Source organism: Suricata suricatta, chromosome 15 (genome assembly GCF_006229205.1).
Source record: "Suricata suricatta isolate VVHF042 chromosome 15, meerkat_22Aug2017_6uvM2_HiC, whole genome shotgun sequence".
Taxonomy (NCBI): domain Eukaryota; kingdom Metazoa; phylum Chordata; class Mammalia; order Carnivora; family Herpestidae; genus Suricata; species Suricata suricatta.
Window position 1 is genome coordinate 32,543,504 of NC_043714.1, and position 20,046 is coordinate 32,563,549.

The 20,046-nt window shown below is 35.3% G+C and overlaps 1 protein-coding gene across 5 annotated transcripts in view; it reads left to right on the forward strand.

The window, feature by feature from the left end:
* Positions 1-20,046, forward strand: part of LOC115279493 (cyclic nucleotide-binding domain-containing protein 1-like) — a 155,241-nt gene that overhangs the window by 1,383 nt on the left and 133,812 nt on the right. For 4 of the 5 annotated variants that reach the window (XM_029924035.1, XM_029924037.1, XM_029924034.1 and 1 more), the window contains exon 2: positions 17,634-17,706. In XM_029924035.1, coding sequence (XP_029779895.1) covers positions 17,634-17,706 — 73 coding nt within the window. Of the gene's footprint in view, positions 1-7,700; positions 7,734-17,633; positions 17,707-20,046 lie in introns of those variants that run through there. The other variant, XR_003903469.1, reaches the window with a different exon arrangement.

The following is a 20,046-nucleotide window of genomic DNA, read 5'->3' on the forward strand; positions in this document are numbered from 1 at the left end:
GAGGGTTCTTTGTGCCTCTTGAATTTGAATGTCTATTTCTTTTCCCAGATTTGGGAAATTCTCAGTTATAATTTGGTTAAGTATCCCTTCAGGTCCTTTCTCTCTGTCTTCCTCTTCAGGAATTCCTATGAGCCGGATGTTGTTCTGTTTGATTGTATCACTCAGATCTCGAATTCTCCTTTCCTGCTCCTGGATTAATTTCTCTCTCTTTTTTTCAGCTTCCTCTTTTGCTATAACTATATCTTCTAATTCACCTATTCTTCTCTCTGCCTCGTCAATCCTTGAGGTGGCTGCCTCCAGTTTGTTATTCACCTCACCTATAGCCTTTTAAAACTCATCAGTTGATTCTTTGATGCTTTTCTCGACCCCAGCAATTAATCTTATGACCAGTTTTTTAAATTCTTGATCTGATATGTTGTTTAGATCTGCCTTGAGCAGTTCTGTGGCTGTGACTTCCCCCTGGAAGTTCTTCAAGGGAGAATTTTGTCATTTTTACTAGTTTTCTGTCTCTTGTCACTTTTAGAAAGCTCATTGGGCTCTGTGCACCTATTTGTATGTCTCTGTTAAGGGAGGCTTGATTGACTGTCCAGGGCCTGCCGTTTCAGGAGATATTCTCTTAATGATATCTCTCAGTTTCTCTTGTTGTGCCTGTGAGTATTTTATTTCCCTACTCTGCAATATTTGGGACTCGCCTTCTTGCACACTTTGGCTTGTTTCTTCGTGTAGTCCTATGAAGGAAAACAGACTGACAAACACCGAGGGAACAGAAGCACACATACACACAGACAAATCAAACAAAGAAACACATTACAGGGGGGAAAGTAAAGAAGGAAAATGGGCGGGAAAGAGATGAAAAGAAATGAAGAAGAGAAATTAAAAGGAAAGAGAAAGAAGAAAAGACAAAAAAATATATATAAAAGGGGGTTGGAGACAACAAAGGACAGTAGACCGTTTAAAAGTGTATGACCAGTTTAGGGGAGAGGTAAGGATGAGATACAGGAGAATATATCTGGGTTGCAAGAAAGTGAAAAAGTCAGGGCGAAAGGAGAAAGGAATATAAGGAGTAAAATTTAAAGGAATTGATTAAAGAAAAAGAAAAAAAAGGTAATAATGACAAAGAAATAAGTACGAAACTAGTGAAGAAAAAAATTTTTTTATATATTAAAGAAATAAACAAACAAAACAACAACAACAAAACAAAACAAAACAAAATAAAACAAAATAACAAAAACGAAAAAAAAAAGCAGCAGCCCCCCCTGGTGGATAGGCGTGGTTTGATGTGGTAGGTCTTAGCGTCTGTTCTCAGAGGCTCCGCCCCTGCCTGAGGCAAAATGAGCAGCAGGAGGTGAAGTGCGCACCTTCACAGTCTCAGTTGCGGAGTCCCCACCCCCAGTCCGGATCGCGATTGCAATGGGGGAAAGGAAAAAAACAAAAAGCAAAAACCCAAGTCTCTCTTAGTTTCTGATAGCTTTGCTCAAGACGCTGTGCGCTGCTGGAAATGAGCTGGGAGCTCCTACAGTCTAAGCGTGCGCCCAGGCCTCCACCCGCCACCGACTCTTTGTTGGGGGTCGCGTCGGTGTGCGCCCTATTTTTTTCCTGTGGGCACCCGGGATTCGTGCAGTCCGTGCAGGGGGCGAGGTGTGCCATGGAAATGCGGTCCGTGGTCCTGTTCCCAAAACCAAGTTCGAATTGCTCGCGCCTGGCGCAGTTGCTGCTCCCGCCGCTTCCCGCCAGGGAGCTCGCCTCCCCAGCATAGCCGCTTCTCACAGCCACAGCTGCCTCTGACTCCCCGCCGAGATGGCTTAGGGCTGGAGGCTATTCCTTGTCTTGCGCCCTGCTACCTAGCAGTTATCTATGGAGTGGGTTTCTGTCTCCAAGGGCAGCTAGCGTTCTATACCTCTTCCCCAGAGACAGTTCTATGAGCGTGTTCTGACTCTGTCTCTTCCCTTTGTCTCTCGGGCACTGGGCGCTTGCGCCACATTGGGCTGGGGATCTTACCTCCCTTGTCAGTCCCGGGCTGGCCCGTTTTCGGATCTCCCCCGTTTGCCCCCACTCACTCAGGTATCCTTGAGGTTCTATTCCTTCTGGAGTTCGTATTTTCTCCTTCCGCTCTCGCAGATGAGTGCAATATCCTTCTCAGTTCGATTAATGGTGCGGACGGAGTTTACAGAGCTCCCTTCCTCTCCGCCATCTTCACACATCAGTTTTTTAAAATTAATTACAGTCTTTAGAGGAAAAGGTGGCAGCAGTTGACACCCTTTTGAAGGGGTATATTTATGTCTTAAATAGTGTTAGACAAAGTCCTCATATTAAATCAGACTAATTCGTACATATGCTACTTTTGTATGTTATTATTGTGAAAAAATTCTTGAGTGTAGTCAAAGTTTTGAATTTCTTTGTGATTTCAACTAAATATTGAATGTAATTTTGTGAAAATCTATAGCTTCTACTGGACAGGTTTTATTTTTACAAAAGAAAAAAAAATCACCCTAAGACAATTTCTTTAGCAGTCTAGGAAGCACAGTAGCTGGAGGTTAAATGATCAAATTAATTTAGAATCAATGGGATGAGATATGCACTACTCTCAGTAGTGTCTCCCAAGGACACTTAACTTGTGTGAAGTGACAAAAAGATGAAAAGATCAGCGGCAATTTGATCTCAGAACTAAATAGAGCATACTGGAAAGCAGTGGAGCTCCCGGTTTTCCCTTCAGAGGTTCCTACTTGATGTTCTATGTCTATGACTTCTCTTTGGAGATGTGTCCTGCTTGCTTAGGAACTGGGTCTTTGTGCTAACTCTAGCAAATAGACAACTTCCCTTAGCAAACTCTGTCTTTGCTGAAACCATGATCTCATGAAGGCTCATGTGAGGATGCTTTCAATCGATAATTTTACTAAATTTGAGTTATAAAGAAGATATAAATGGGAATGATTCAAACTGCAATGGGCATAAATAGGAAGGTTCAGTTAAGGACCTTAAAAAAATCCAGCTAAAATTGTCTCCATTTGCAGATGACATGATTTTATATATAGAAAACCCTAAAGACTCAACCAAAAAACTGTTAGAACTAATCAAGGAATTCAGTAAAGTTGCAGGATACAAAATTAACATACAAAAATCAGTGTTTCTCTACATTAACAATGAATTTTCTGAAAAAGAAATAAATCCCACTTAAATAGTATCAAAAACAATAAAATACTTAGGAATGAATTTAACCAAGGGGAGTGAAAGATTTCTACTCTGAAAGTTCTGGGATATTAGTGAAAGAAATCAAAGAAGACATAAATAAATGGAAAGTTATCTTGTGTTCATGGATTGGAAGAATTAATATTATTAAAATGTCAATATTACCAAATTTTGTATGGATTTGATGCAACCCGTACCATAATTCCAGTGGCATTTCTTACAGAAACAGAAAAAACATGCCTAAAAATGGAACCACAGAAAACTCCAAATAGCCAAAAATACTTTGAGAAAGAAGAACAAAGCAGGATACTTCAATGCTATAGTCATTCAGGCTGGTTAGTACTGGTACAAAACCAAATAGTCAGTGAAACAGAATTGAGAGTTCAGAAGTAAACCTAATAAAGCCAACTACTCTTTGACAAGGGAGACAAGAATACTCAATTTAGAAAGGACCATCTTTTCAATAAATCATGCTGATAAAACTAGATATTCAAAAATAAAAGAATGAAACTTGACCCCTGTTTTACAATATTCACAAAAAGTAACTCATAATGGATTAAAGACTGGAATAATAAGACTGAAACCATAAAGCTCTTAGAAAAAAAAAACATAGAAAAACTCTTTGACATAGGTCTTTGTGATGTTCTTTTAGACATGACACCTAAAGCACAAACAATTAAAAAAAATGGTACTATATCAAACTGTAAACGTCATGTTTACCTTATCTGTAAATTTTATATGCCAATAACATTTGAAGGCTTTTTATAGGCAGTGTGTAAGCATTTTGCATGTATTGTTATTTTATTGATTTCTCACAAGACCCTTATGAGGTCTGGGGGCACCTGGGTGACTCAGTCCGGCTTTGGCTCAGGTCATGATCTCACGGTTTGAGCCCCGCATCAGGCTCTGTGCTCACAGCTAGCTCAAAGCCTGGAGCCTGCTTCAGATTCTGTATCTCCCTCTCTTTCTAACCCTCCCCTGCTTGTGCTGTCTTTCAAAAATAAATTAAAAGCATTAAAAAAAATAAAAGACCTTTGTGAGGTCTGTAGCAGGCAGAATAATGGCCCCAATTAAGTGCATATCCTAATCCCTGGAATCTGTGAATTAACTGTGCTGCATGGGCTAGGGGAATTAAGGTTGCAGATGGAATTAAGGCTGTTGATCTGCTGACCTTGTGAAAAGTTAACAAAACTTGTAGTAGTTTTTCTACCTGGGTGAAATAGCATCTGGGTCTGGGTAAATTTATACCCTGTTATTATTATAAGCTGATATACTGAAGAAACAAAGGGAATAAATAAGTTTTTTTTAAATTTTTATTTTAATGGTTTTTATTTATTTATTTATTTATTTTTTTGAGAGAGAGAGAGAGAAAGAGAAAGCAAGTGAGCATGAGCAAGGGAGGGTCAGAGAGAGAGGGAGACACAGAATCCAAAGACAGGCTCCAGGCTCTGAGCTAGCTGTCAGCACAGAGCCTGACGTGGGGCTTGAACCCACAAACTGTGAGATCATGACCTGAGCTCGGATGCTCAACGGACTGGGCCACCCAGGCACCCCAGTTTGTTTTTAATAGAAGTCAGGGAGCTGTATTTTAGTTTTTGTCTGGAGAAAGCCCCTTTTACACTTATCATTAGGAGATGGTCTAGTTACCTATCTTTGTTTTAGTTAATAGCTATGCTTCTATTTTCTTTATGCTTATTAGGCTTATTCTTCTGAGAAAGGACAAGTTCAAAAATGCTTTTTTCATTTTAACTACTGGTTTATCTGGGAGAAAGATTTTCTGTGCTTTAACGAAGTTTTTTTTTTTTAATTGTTTTTGTTCCAGTAACAAAAAGTGTTTCAGGTTCACAAGATATTTGTAAGTACATCTTGCTTGTTTCAACATAAGAGGATGTAGAAGGAAAAAAATGGCATTCAAGAGAAGACTAGAGACCCTTCAAGGAATTTAGAAACAAGACAGTACTCCTAAGTGATAATTTTCCTTGCTCTTTTTTGTCATTTTATGATGTACATTTACAGAAAACCTGAAAAAACTGTGTCATCATTCCTAACACTTCAAGGGCATTTCCTGTAATTTGAGAGAGTTTTAGTTTTTTAGTGGCTAAAGATGAAAGGAGTTTTGAAACATATATTTATCTGGAAAACTGACTCTTGCTCCATTTTAAAGTTTTAAAACATTCAAATCCTATGAGTGCAGTAAGAAAAAGGGTGGCCTGTAAGTGGAGAAGATAGAGAAGCAGACTGTGTAATGTAATATATACAAGAAGACAAGATTGAAAAACAGAGCTAAATTATTAGAATGGATATTCTGAGAAGGAATAAAAGATGGGAAAGATGGTTGAATGTTTTATATGTCTCTGTATTTGTATAATCAATAATAGTCCCTGTGGAAAATGCTACTTGGTAACTTAGGAAAAGAAGTACCAGAAAATTATTTTCTCAACTTTATTTTTCAGTACAGAATTCACTTTTTATTAATCCCAAAGGAGAAAATATGTATGTTTTTTTTGAAAAAAAAAACCCACAAGCATTTATCATTATTTTTCCTTAGTACTGTTATAACAATCTCAGTGTACTTGTACTTTTTGTCAGAAAATCTTGAGTGACCTTTAGAAATTAAGTAATGATAACTTAAACTTGAGCTCAAATCATGACTGGGGGTTCAAGCAGGAAACCCTGAAGTAAACTGAAACGCATTGCAAGTCAGATCTCCCCACTAGCTGCCACACTAGGTCATCTCTCACATTTCAGGCTACTGCTTTGTTTTAGGCAGTCTTATCTCACAAGTATCTCCTGCATTAGTCCTCTGTTTCTCTCTACCACCTAGATCGGTCTCTATCACCTTTCACTGAACTGGTCTCTGGAGTCCCTTCTGACATATAGTATGGACCAGATTCCTTTTTTAAAAATATGATGTTTTGAAAAAGAATTTGATCATGTTAACTCTCTACACAAAAGCTGTCAGGGTTGTACTTTCTTCCAAAACTTAGATGACGATCCATTTTCTTCAATCTGGCCTTTAAAAATTTCATGCTTTTGCTAAAATCTGTCGTTCGTGTTCTAGACTTTTTTAAAAAAAATGTTTTTAATGCTTATTTTTGAGAGAGAGAGAGAGAGAGAGAGAGAGAGAGAGAGAGAGAGAGAGCGCAAGCTGGGGAGAGACAGAAAGAGATGGAGACACAGAATCCGAAGCAAGCTCCAGGCTCTGAGCTGTCAGTACAGAGCCTGACATGGGTCTTGAACTCATGAACTGTGAGATCATGACCTGAGTCAAATTCAGCCGCCTAACTGACTGAGCCACCCAGGCACCCCTCTCATGTTCTAGACTTTACGCTTGCATTGATGTAACTCCCCACTACAGCTAAAATTCTTTGATTGGCATTCTTTAAACCCATATGCAATACTGCTGAGGGGGACAGGAGGAATTCTTAGTTTCAGTGAAGGCATTTAGATGACCATATTTGGCACATGTGCTCCAAAGGGTAGAATAGAATCATAATCTTCCAGAAGGGCAGTATCAGGTGTTCCCCTTCTGTGCCAGTGGTTCCCACAGCTGCCTAAGCATCAGCACAATCCTCTTTAGCCCCCAGCATAGCAGTTCAAGTTCATGGTAATGAGAATCACATAGGGCAGGTGTCGAATTGTCCTGGCTTAAAAGCCTCATACCTCGCAGAAACCAAAATCTCTTATAAAAGAATTCCATAGACACTGTTTCTAAGTTTCTTGCAAGGAACTTATTCAGTTCCAAGAGTCACTGTAGTTTCCATATCTTGGCTATTGCAAGTAATACTGCAGTAAACATAGGGGTTCCTATATCTTGTCAAATTCATGTTTTTGTTTTCTTTGAATAAATGCCCAGAGTGGAATTGCTGGATCTCTGCTATTTCTATTTGTAATTTTTTGAGAAATCTCCAAACTATGTCAACTATATGTCTGTAAAATATTAATAATGATAGAAAAGAGCCACTATAGTCAGGAAAGTCCATTTCAGTGGCTCTCTGTTAGGTATTTGTAGATCATCTATAGTTTCTCTTGGTCCATATGCAACTCCCCAGTCAGGGATCATTATTATCGTAAACAATGTGACCTAGTAATCTATATGGTCTCTACAGAATAGAGCTGGAGAGTTCCTATGCTGGGAGAAAATTATTCTTTGAGTTACACCATCATACTCTTCACCATGCTCTTATGGCTTAGCTCATGTTTCCTCTTGGGAGTCCCCATCTGTCTTTCTGTATTTGTTATCATTCCAGTGCCAATGACTTTAATCTCTGCAAAGACTCTCCTGGCTTCTCCAGTATGAAGTAATGTCTTCCATGTCTCTGATCTCTGAACTCCTTTGGTACTTTTTCTACACCCCTTCTATTATTATTACCTTTTAACTTCACATTAGATACCTCATGGAAATGTGCCTTAAAGTTATGGTTCTTATTAGATAAATATCTGGAGATAAGTGGTTATCCTTCACCTGTTTTTGTATCTCCATGCCTAGTGTGCAAGTGATAAAAGAAGAAAGGTGAACAAATCTTACATACTTTGTGGGAATTTTGGTGAGTAGGTGCCTTTTAAAAGTTATTATGTAATAACATATGCATCAGGCACAAGAGATTATTGGAAAGGTGAATGAGTCTTCCCCAACTCATACTCCTAATTTCATCCTTGGAAGTAACTATCATGAAAAGCATTTTCCTTGTGATTTTCCATGCATATTCAAGTTTATCTTTTTTTTTTGAAGTTTATTTATTTTGATAGAAATACAGAGAGCAAGCGGGGGAGGCACAAAGAGGGAGAGGGAGAGAGAAAATCCCAAGCAGACTGCACTGTGAGAGCAAAGCCTAAAGTCAGTTTGGAACTTGCAAACCCTGAGATCATGACCTGAGCTGAAACCAAGGCTCAGGCTGCTGACTGAGCTATGCAGGGGCCCCTCCTTTTGTTTTCTATTTTTGGTTTGCTTCTCCTTGTGTCTCTCCAGCCATGTGTCTTTTTCACCCAAACAGTGGCTCTTTGTTCCACCAACAGCAGATAATTCCATTTGCAATTTTCCCAGTGTTCCCAGAAATAACTTCATCACACCCCTTCACAATCCAGCACCAGCTGCTGGAGCACTGTCTCAGAGGTCCTAAGAAGCACGGCTTCTTAAGGCCACTGCTTCCAGCCTCCAGGTTTTCGTAATTCAACCTATTCCCTTTGTTTCATCAGAGAAATAAAAAAGGTGGTGGTAGATGCTCTCTGCATGATATTTACAGCTCCCTTTTTGTCTCTTCAATTCTTTTATATCTAACAGTTCTTTGTATCATTTTTTTTTCTGTTGAAATTACTGGTGTGTTTTCAGTCTTTTGACAGCTGGATCCTTACTAATAATACAGTGGCAATTTGTTTCTAGTTACTTTAGCTGTTAAAATCAAATAAACATCCTGTACTACCTTCTTGAGTGGTAAGCAAGTGTCTTAATAGCACTACAAGACCAAAGGATATATGCATTTTAAATTTTGATAACTATTAACAAGTTGTCTTCAAATTTCTACTCCCACCATCAGCATATGCAAGTTCCTATTTCATAGAATTTATACTAATAATATGCATTATAAAACAAATATTCTGCCAATAAATTAGTTGGGAATAGTTTTAATTATTCTAAGTCTGCATTTCTTTATGAGTGAGATTTAGAATCTTTTCATATATTTGTGGTCATGTGTATTTATGTGACCAGTCTTTATATGTCCCTTGCCCATTCATTGAGGTTTATTTTTCCTTTTATTTGAAAGAAATCTTTGTGTATAAATCAGCCCATTGGCATATAATTTACAGGTGTTTTTCTCAGCTTGTATTTTTTCATGTTTATGATTTTTGTGTTAGATAAATATTTTAGATTGCTTGGGTAGTTTTTGTCTTCTGTTACTGATTTTTTCTAAAATGCTATTCTCCATGGCAAAATTTAAAAATAATTCTTCCATGGTTTCTTTTATTACTTATGTAGTTTTATTTTTAATATTAAACTTGTTAAATATTTGGTGCATCTGGAATTTATTTTCAATAAATTTACTTTAGAATAGTGATGTATGGCTACAACTTAATGTTTTTTTCCAAATAACCAATCAAGTATAACACTTTGTTGAGTAATCTATCTTTTCCTACTAATTTGAAATGTCAGTTTTTATTGTATGCTGAATTTTCGTATGCATTCTGGATGTATTTCTGCAAACTATTACTTACTTTTTCCACTTACTTCTTGTGTATTTATGCTTTTGTGTTACATTGTAATAATTTTGAAGCATTATAATATGCTGGTATCTGGTAAAATTAACCTTTACTGATTATTCTTTTTTAAAAGACTCGTAGCCTTTTCTTCTATGTTTCTTTTTTGATATGACCTTTGGAAATATTTGGGCTTTTTCAGCAAATAAGCACTTGGGTATTTTATTCATAAATGTGTTAAAGATTCATTTATGAAGAATTGATGTCTTTATGATATTGAATATTCCTACTTAAGAATTTATATCTTTAGGTGTGCCTGAGTGGCTTAGTGGGTAAAGCATCAGGCTCTTGACAGGTCATGATCTCATGGTTCTTGGGATTAAGCCCTGCTAACAGTGTAGAGCCATCTTTGGAATCTCTCTCTCCTTTCTTTCTGCCCTTCTTCCTGCTCTCACTCCCTCTCTCTCAAATAAACATTAAAAAAAAAGAACTTGTTTCTTCATAATATTCAATTCATCCCTACTTCCAATTTTCGAAAGTGTCCTTTTATGCCATGCAATAAAATTTACTTCTGGGCATTTAATCTTTTTTTTTTCTTTGCTATTATGAATGATACATTGTCCTTATTTTATTTTCTAAGTATAAAAGTCATCATATGAGAAATCTGTTAGATTTTTAAAATTAAAATTAAAAAAATTGAAAGTGCAATCTTATAGATATTTTGTAAGTTTAATATAAAGAAACATTTTTTCAGACCTATTTGACACTCAATTTGCCTTAAATATTTTAGTATGTATATCTTTAAGACTAGGGAAATACTCTTAATATATAATCACAATACATCCATCAAAGTAAAAACATTAACAGAGGTAAATTACCGTAATCTGATTCTTAGCCCCCTCCCATTTGAATTTCGCCAGTTGTTCTGATAATGATTTTTATGGTAAAAGGATTCAGTTCAAAATTTTGTGTTGCATTTCATTGTCTTATCTTGCCTGTTTAGTCTGATTCTCTACTTTCCTTGCTGTTCATTGCTTGGAGAGTACAAATCAGTTTCCTAGTAGAAAATGTTTCAGTTTGGTTTCTCTGATCTTCCTTCATGATAAGATTCAGTAGGGTATCTTTGGTAGAAATGTCATAGAAGTGATACTGTGTTCTTTTTCCATCTTACCGGGTGGCACATGATTTCACTTTAATCAATTGATTAAGGTGGTTATGTGGAGAGCCTCTCTGCAGTAAATTTACTTTTCCCTTTTGTAATTAATAAGTATTTTGTGACGAGGTATTTTGAAAGTATGGAAAATATCCAATTTTCATAAAATATTAAATAAATGTAAAATTATAATTTCCTACTTTGTTTAAAGGTTCTTAATGAGTTATTGTTATTATATAGTCTGGTGTTCAGTCCACTGGAAATGCCTTCAAGTTGGTCTAACCACTTTCTTGCTTTGTGGCATAATAAGATTTTTTAGGCTCATGTTGTACTTTCCCTATCTGAGCCCTAAAATCAGCCATTTTCCCAAGGAGCCCTGGTTCATTTTAATGAAGAATTGTATTTAGAAGTCAAGATCTGGGTGCTATGTATGTTCATTGATGTTAGGGTGTTATTGCTCCTAAGCCTCTCAGTGTACAGATTCTAGGCATAAAAATTTATATTTATATTTATTTGCAATCAGTTTATATATGTTGAAAACCATGAGTTTACACCAATTTATTTCAATTACAATGCAACACTATAGGCTTCATTCTAATCCTCTCACTTTCTATACTTGTAACTCCCTTTCTGAAGCAAGAAACTTTGCTCCTATTAACTATACACACCTCTGATCAGTTTCCTTTATGTAGCTAATCTTCCATATTCACTGCCACCTTATCCCCACTAAGGGTCTAACACTCAGCACTGGCAGATCCCCTCCCTCTCCCACCCCATATTATTGCTCTCCTCACTCCCCTTGGCCTCCAATACTCAGCACAGGCCCACCTTCACACATGGATCCCTCCACATCTTGTTTTTGGCTGTGGTGACATTCTACCTTCACCTCCCACTTACAGCTGGCATTGCTGCCTACCTTCTTATCCTATTCCAGTTGTTTTAAGACACAATTGTATAGAGAAAAGAGGAAGTTGTTGCATATTTACTATATTTTCTTTGAATGTTTACTGTAGCCTTTCTACCTATATAATTATAACATTTGCAAACAGTGATATTGTCTCTCTTTTTTCCCCTAATTTTCATCATTTGTGTATTTCTTTTATCATATTATGGTGTTTGGTACTTCCAGAAATTTGCAGCACTGATGGATATTTTTATCTTGTTCTTGAATTTATGTAATTGTTTTTAGTTTCAACATTAAACATGAGTTTTTCTTTTGGTTTGATATTCATCAAGCTAAGAAAAGAAGCTTTTTAAAAATTAAATTTTTAAGAACAATACTGAGTTTTATTGAATATTTATTCTGTATCTGGAGATTATAATTTTTTAAATGCTGACTTATTGTGGCGAATTATATGGTTATATTTTGTCATTGACATTTCTTTGAGTTACTTGGATACATCTTACTTTGTTGTGTGATGATACTCTGTTAGTATGTTTCTGGACACCATATATTTATGATATTCATTTTTTTAAATGTTTATTTATTTATTTTGAGAGAGATTGTGTGCATGTGCTATCAGGGAGTAGCAGAGACAGAGAGAAAGAGAGAGAGAGAGAGAGAGGGAGGGAGGGAGAGAGATCATAGATTGTGGGATCATGACGTGGACCAAATTATGGTCATGCTTAGATCATGACCTGAACCAAAGTCAAGAGTCCGAGGATTAACCAACTGAGCCACCCAGCTGCCCCTATAATAATTATTTTTTACTTGTAAAAACAATCATCTGGTTTCTTTTTCATGTTGTAGTTGTCACATTTGAGTCTCAGTGTTTTGCTTGTTTCATCAAAGAAATTTAGAAGCTTTTCTTCTCTGTGTTCTGAAACATTTAACTGGCACTCGAATTGTTTTTTACATAAAGATTTGATAGAAATCACCTATGATTATATATTTTTTTGTATGCAGGTAGGGGGTGGCAGAGAAAAACTGCTATGAGGTTATTCTCCATTTCTTTCAAGGCAACTGATTTATTTAAATTTTCTCTCCCTTCTAGGGTCAATTTAGGTAAGATGAATTTTCCTGAAAAATTATTAAATTTTATAGTTTTCATTATTTTGTAAGATAGCTGTAAAATACTCTTGGTTTTCTTTATAATGATGTTTATAGTTATTCTCAATTTCATTTCTGACATTGAGTACTTATCACATATTGTCCTTGTTAAGATAAGCCAGTCACTTATTTTTTCCCTTCAGAAACCCAGCTCTCTTGAATTTACTTTTCTACATTGTTGCCTACTTTATAAATCCATTGATTTTTGTTTTTCTATTTTCTTTCTTGCATTTCTCTTATTTAATTTCTATTCCTAGCTTCTTGGGTCAAATGCTTAATCCTTTTGATTTTATTTTTTTCTCTATTCTTATAAATATTTTGGGGAATGTATTTTCTTCAGAGAAGGACTTCAATTATATTCCATAGGTTTGTCCAAACATTCACTATTTTCACTTTCTTGATATTTTATAGTTTCAGTTTTGATATGTTCTTTGATTTAATAAATTCAGTGTTTATTTGATTTGTAGGTAAGAAGGAAAGAAAGTTACTATTGAGATTATTTTATCTCCATTTATTTCCTGAAATTTTTGCTTTATGAATTTTAATGCCATATAACTTTAAACACAAAAATATTAAATAGATTCCATACCCAAATCTCTACTTCTTGATTTATCAACTTTAGACAATGAATATTCAAAACCTAGTATAAAGTGAGAAAAATTCCTTCTTCACATCATGATTTGATTAATAAGAATATTAATATCTAAGTCTGACTAGTTGCATTCACACCTTCAATTATTATTATTATTATTATTAATGTTTATTTTTAAATTTATTTAGAGAGAGAAGAGATAGAGTACGAGTAGGGGAAGGGCAGATATAGATGGAGACAGAGAATCCCAAACTGGCTCCACACTTCAACACAGAGCCTGATGCCAGATTTGAACACATAAACTGTGAGATCAAGAAAGACCTGAGCTGAAACCAAGAGTTGGATGCTTAACTGAGCCACCCTGGTGCCTCACCTTCAAATAGTATTATTAAGGCCCCATTATTTTAAAATATTCTTTAAATTGTAAGTATTAATTATGTGCTATATAAGGAGATCTGCACAAATATATTTTATGCTTTCACTTGTCTGCTAAAACTTCTAAATTGTTACTAATTACTATTTATACCCTCTTCATTAGAATCTATGTAGAATCTATTATTTGTGTTAAAATTTACTGAACTTACCTACCCTTTATTAGTATAGTGTCCATACTATTTAAATTTCAGGTATATATTTATCACATTGTATTTTTTTCTTTTTTTCTTTTTTTAACTTTTGTTTTTGAGAGGCAGAGAGACAGAGCATAAGTGGGGGAGGGGCGGAGAGGGAGACACAGAATTGGAAGCAGGTTCCAGACTCTGAGCTGTCAGCACAAAGCCAGTCGCTGGAACCCATGAGCCCTGAGAACATGACCTGAGCCGAAGTTGGAGGGTTAACCAACTGAGTCACCCAGGTGCCTCCCACATTGTATTTTTCAAAGAGGGATTATGATATTTTATATTGAGGTCTTATGTTTATTTGTGACCTTTATATTTATTGGAGAATAAAAATCATTATGTATATATAATATTTCCTGCTTCCCCTCCCCCGCCAATTTGTCTTACTGTTTGCCAGGACTTTGCTGTGGAGAAGATTAAAGCCAAACTGAGTTTTGGCTGGGTGCTAAAATAATAGCTTATCTTCAAAACATAGTTACATAGTTATTCAACCAGTAGCACCTAGAATATCTGATCTCCTTGTAAATCATGTGTTATGTTTTTCTTTCCCTTTCTGGGTCATAGTATTTAATTCTTCATATTTGGGTCTCATATATGAGAAAAGTGTTCTTATGTTATATGTGTGAGCATTTTACACCATTATTTCTGTTTTCTTATTCAGGAAAATTTTTCACATATAGTATCTGCTTTTTATATTCATTTATCATTTTCTCTTTTCCTTTTCTCTATTCTCCTGTTAGCCTCTCTGTTCTGTGATTATATTTTCCTATTATTGTCATTTTTACTATTTCTAATGGAAATTTTGTCATAATTTTATCTTTCTCTTCTTCTTGGATATAGCCTATTTATTTATAATTTCCTTTTACTGTCTTATATTTAATATCATGTAGCTCTTTGTTTTTCTTTCATCAAGGGTTTGTGTGTATGTGTGTGTGTGTGTGTGTGTGTGTGTGTGTGTGAGACAGCGAAGACTCACCCCCCCATTTCCACTACTCCTTCTGATGCTTATTATTTGACTTTTACTTGGTAACTTAATTGTTTTCCATTGTTTTTTCACACTTTTCCTTAGGGTATGTTTGGATTAAGTACCTGGATTATTGATTGGTGGTTATTTTCTGAAGATTGCTTGTTTGAAAAAAAAAATAGTGGTAGGGAGTAAGCTGGCAAAGCAGACTGAATTTTCTTTCTTTCTCATCAACTCTGTTCTGTACTCTTCCCTAAATGATATATCTCTAAATAGTGCTGTCATAATTCATTTTCCAAAGGTTTTTTGGTAGTGATTTCGCATCTATTTTTGAGTATAGTTGATACATAATGTTACATTAGTTTTAGGTGTACAACTTAGTGATTTGACAAGTTTATACATTATGCTGTGTTCACCACAAGTGCAGCTACCATCTGTCCCTTTACATCTCTATTATAGTATCATTGACTATATTCCCTATGCAGTTAATTTGGCCTCTATTTATCTTCAGTGACTGAGACAAGCTGACTTTGTGTTGATTGCCACCTAATATTTGTTATCCTACAATCGCAACAACCTTATTCTTTATGTGTATGTGTATATATATATATATATATATATATATATATATATATATGAGTATATGTGGAATCCTTGTCAAGCCCTACATTCCATATATATCATGGATTTTATGTACAAAAAATTAGTTGAAGGGAAACAAATAAATACATTATTAACCATCAATGTAGGTATGTTTAATTACCTATATTACACAAATTTAAACTTACTTAAAAATGTAGAACTGTATCATTTATCCAAGTATATATAAAGAATTAATCATGCTTATAGTGGCTGATGGATCCTTTATTTATGCTTACCATACAAAATTTATCGTTAATGTTTCTGTTGCTTTGTGCTCTGAATATTGAATTAAGCAAAGTTCTACTTATCATTGGATTAATTAAAGTATATCCTGCAAGTGCTTTTGAAGAAGTCTTAGCTGTCTGTTTTCTAGCTAACCATACTCTCGCATTCCCATTTGGCCATTGTCACATTTTCTCTTAGGCTCTGCTGTCCATCTCTTTTATGTTGCCCAGTAGCCACTCTGATAAACCTAGTTTCTTAGTAAATACTGGTTTTGCATTTACATATTTCTAAGGCTTCACTTATTTTATTGCTTCCACTTAGCTTTTTGTAAGGGGTATCTACCTCTTAAGGGAAAGTTTATTGGGGAAAATGGTTTAATTTTAACACTTACCATTTTAAACAAATCTTTATAACCCCCTATCCCAACAAGCATACATAATTCACTGTACTGCACAAATAAGGAAATACATATCTCTCCCTTGAGGACATTAACACATATAAACAAATGATCACCAATGTATCACTCAGATAAAACACTGAATTTTAGTTTCTCTATTTCAATAATATATAGCGAGCATTGTATCAGTAAAGAAAATTGATTTTTTAATTGCATCATGGATTTCTTGTTCTTTGTTTTTAGCTTAGAATTTACTTTGCAATCACGTTTTATATCAGCTTCTAATCTTCTTTCAAACAAACTGTGGTCAAAATCCATGATTTTAGTCCCATTATAGGGTGAAGCCCATTCTACTTATGTGAGAAGCCCAGCTAAGACATACTCATGAGGGAAAACAAGACTAGGAAACAAATGTAAACCTCGTACCTTCTGAACTCCTTAGGCTTTATCCTGGTACTAAATTTGATCACCAGAAAATCTCAACTTTGGGTCTTTACAAATTACAATTTCATGTTGAAATCTATTGGCTTTGTAACAAAACTGCTTCAAAGATATGATCCATTATGTTATTAAAAACCCTTTATGTAATGTCCCTTGTGACAAATAACTCTTGGAAATAAGAATCAGTGAAGAAGACTTTTTTTGATGAATTGTAAAGTGTCCTTCTAGGCTGTGAGTACTTACTATATAGGCTGTGGTAATTTGAAATTAAAATTGATAAATTTGGACATGTCAAGTTCTATTTATTCCTTATTAGAATGCGATTAATAAATACATTTCAAAGAGTTCAGAAATGCAGGAAGCTGTTGATTTTCTCAATACCTTTGCACTAAGGGAAGACATAATGTGCATGTTGGTATTTACTACTGCTTTCTAACAGCATGCATTCTGGGGGAAGGATGTGAGTGCTCATCATTGTAATGATGTTCCTTGCACTCAATACTCTATCTTCCTTTTCATCTCCTTTGAAGGATGTCAGTTATTTCTGGCACTGAAGGAGAATTACAATTAGTTTGCTTCTTGTTTATGACTACTATCTTTCTGCTTTTAAGGGATATTGTGTGATTTGCTTACATATTAACGTCGGAAGGAATTGCAAACTGAATCCAGATATTGGAAGGTGCTCTGAAGTGGGGTTAGCCAAAGAAAGGGGCCAGCAGAGGACTGAATAAAAACTAGTAGTATTCCAGAGAGAGAGAGAGAGAGAGAGAGAGAGAGAGAGAGAGAGACATACAGGGACAGAGACAGAGATAGTGACAGACAAGGACCTTGGAAAAATGTCTTTGAATTGTCATGTCATTGTCAGTTCACATTCTAAAGGTATATAGGATTCTGAAAGGCTTACTTCTAGAGGAGAAACATTATATGACACCTATATACTCCAGAAAAATAAACAAACAATGTCAGATGAGATTTGGCTCAATGAAAACCATTAGATTCTTTCTTTGTTTTAATCACCTTATTCAATTCTGCTTCTATATCAAAGACTGAAAATATTTCACTTCCGTGGTTGCTAATTCTTTTACTATGATGAATTTGTAATTAAACTCTACTTACAATCTTTGTTAATCGGATTATAGAAAATTACCCAAATTTTTAATTGATTTTTTTTTAGGGTTGAAAATGTCTAAGTACATTGATTATGGCCAGTTGAATGAATTGTGCCATAAGAGAGAACTACAATCTAGGTAAGTTATTCATATGTTTCTTTTTCTATCATTGGAATGAATAAGTACATGTTTGTTTTATGTACAAATTATTGTAATAAACCATTGTTGACTTGATAGGTTCTTGGTTTACCACAAAGATAAAACATTTGAAAACCTGGAGGTTATTTCTTCAGATTGAAAGGAAAGAATATATGTTGTATCTTAAGGAAACAATTCGGTGTGAAACAAACATAATTCATCCTTACCTGGGCCCTTTTAAGTACTTCAAAAACAGTCATAAGGGAACAAAGCTTTAAATGGTTGAAAACACAAATCCTGAGTGAAATACATACTTTAGTAGTTCCCAGGAAGTGCCTAATTGATATATACTGGAGCCAAAGAACTAGGAAATATTTGGGCTCAAAGCTCAGGATTCCTAAGGTATGTGACCATAGAATTTTTATTTATTTATTTTTAAATTTTTAATATTTATTTATTTATTTTGAAAGAGAGAGAAAAGCAGAGAGAGACAGCATGAGTGGGGGAGAGGCAGAGAGAAGGAGAAACAAAATTCCAAGCAGGCTCCACACTATCAGTGCAGAGCCCAGAGTAGAGCTCAAACTTACAAACCCTGAGATCATGACCTGAGCTGAGTTCAGGAGTTGGATACTCAACTGACTGAGTCACCCAGACACCCCTGAAGATATAATTTTAAAAAATGTATTATCTTGCCAGTTTCTTTTCCCAAGTTGGATTATTGAATGTATAAAACTCATTATTTTCTTACATATCAGTCAGTGTTCATCTACCCTCCCATCGTCCTTTACTAAGAGAGGACCTTGCATCATCTTTAATGAGATTAGCGAGCAAATGCCCCAAGTGTACAGACTTTATCTCTCTACTTTAAAATATCTCTAGGGATGCCTGGTTGGTTGAATTACTTAAGCATCTGACTCTTGATTTCGGCTTTGCTCATAATCTCAAGGTTCTTGAGATCCAGTCCTAACAAGGTTCTCAAGATTGAGCCCTGTGTCAGACACTGCATTGACAGCACTGTGCTTGCTTGGGATTTCTCTCTCTGCCCCTTCCCCATTTGTGCTCTTGCTGTCTCTCTCTCTCTCAAAATAGATAAACTTAAAAAAAATCTCTGTAAGTCACATCCTGTTGTTAATTTCATTATAAGTGAACTCCTTAACTGCCATCATCTATGTACCCCATGCTCCCACCCACTTCCCCTCTGGTAACCATCATCAGTATCTTTTCTGTAGTTAAGAGTTTGTTTCTAGGTTTGTCTCTCTCTCTTTTTTCCCCTTTATTATTTATTTAGTTTCCTAAATTCCACATATGAGTGAGATCATATGGTATTTGTCTTTTTCTGACTTATTTCGCTTAGCATTCTACTCTCTAGTTCCATCTGTGTTGTTTCAAATGGCAAGATTTCATGCTTTTTGATGACTAAATAATATTCCATTGTATATATACCATGTTCTTCTTTATCCATTTACCTATTAGTGGACACTTGAGCTGCTTCCATAGTTTGGATATTATAAATAATGCTGCAATAAGCATAGGGTACAGGTATCCCTTCAAATTAGTATTTTATAATTTTGGGGTCAATACCCAGTAGTGCAATTCTTGGATTATAGGGTAGTTCTATTTTTAACTTTTTGAGGAAAGTCCTTACTGATTTCTGGAGTGGCTACACCATGTAAGAAGGTTATTTTTTCCCTCACACCCTCACCAATACTTGTTGTTTCAGATGCTTATTTTCTTGTATTTTTTATTCCAAATTATTTAGAGACCTTCATTGATCTTCCCATTTCTTCTTTATAAGAGAAAGAGAGGAGGACATGTTTCTTTTACATTCCTCAGACTTCTCCCAAGAATGATTTTTCTTTCCCTATGCACCTATGCCTCCTCCTCACTCTCAGTTCCTTTCAGCACAGGATGAAGAATCAAATGCATGCATTCCAGAGTCAGGTCACCTGGTTTGAATCCTGTCTCAGCCACTTACTGGCTGTGCCATCTTGGATGGTTACTTAATTTCTCTTTACCTCAGTTTTCTCATTTTTAAAATGGAGATAATAATAGTACCTATTTTACAGAGTTATTAGGATGGTTATATGAAGTAATATATGTAAACAAGGGTTGGCACACAGTGAAAGCTGTATAAATGTTATGTTTTAAATTATTGTTACTATTAAAAAAGGCTCATGCAAGTTTTTAACTGTTGAGCTTATCTTGTATACTGATTCCTTTTCTAACACATAAGAAGCTAAAGCTAGTTAAGGCTTTTGGAGCCGAACTTTTTTTTTCTTTCATTTTTCTATTCTGCTTTTTAGTCCAGACATAAACAAACAAACAAACAAACAAAAGCAA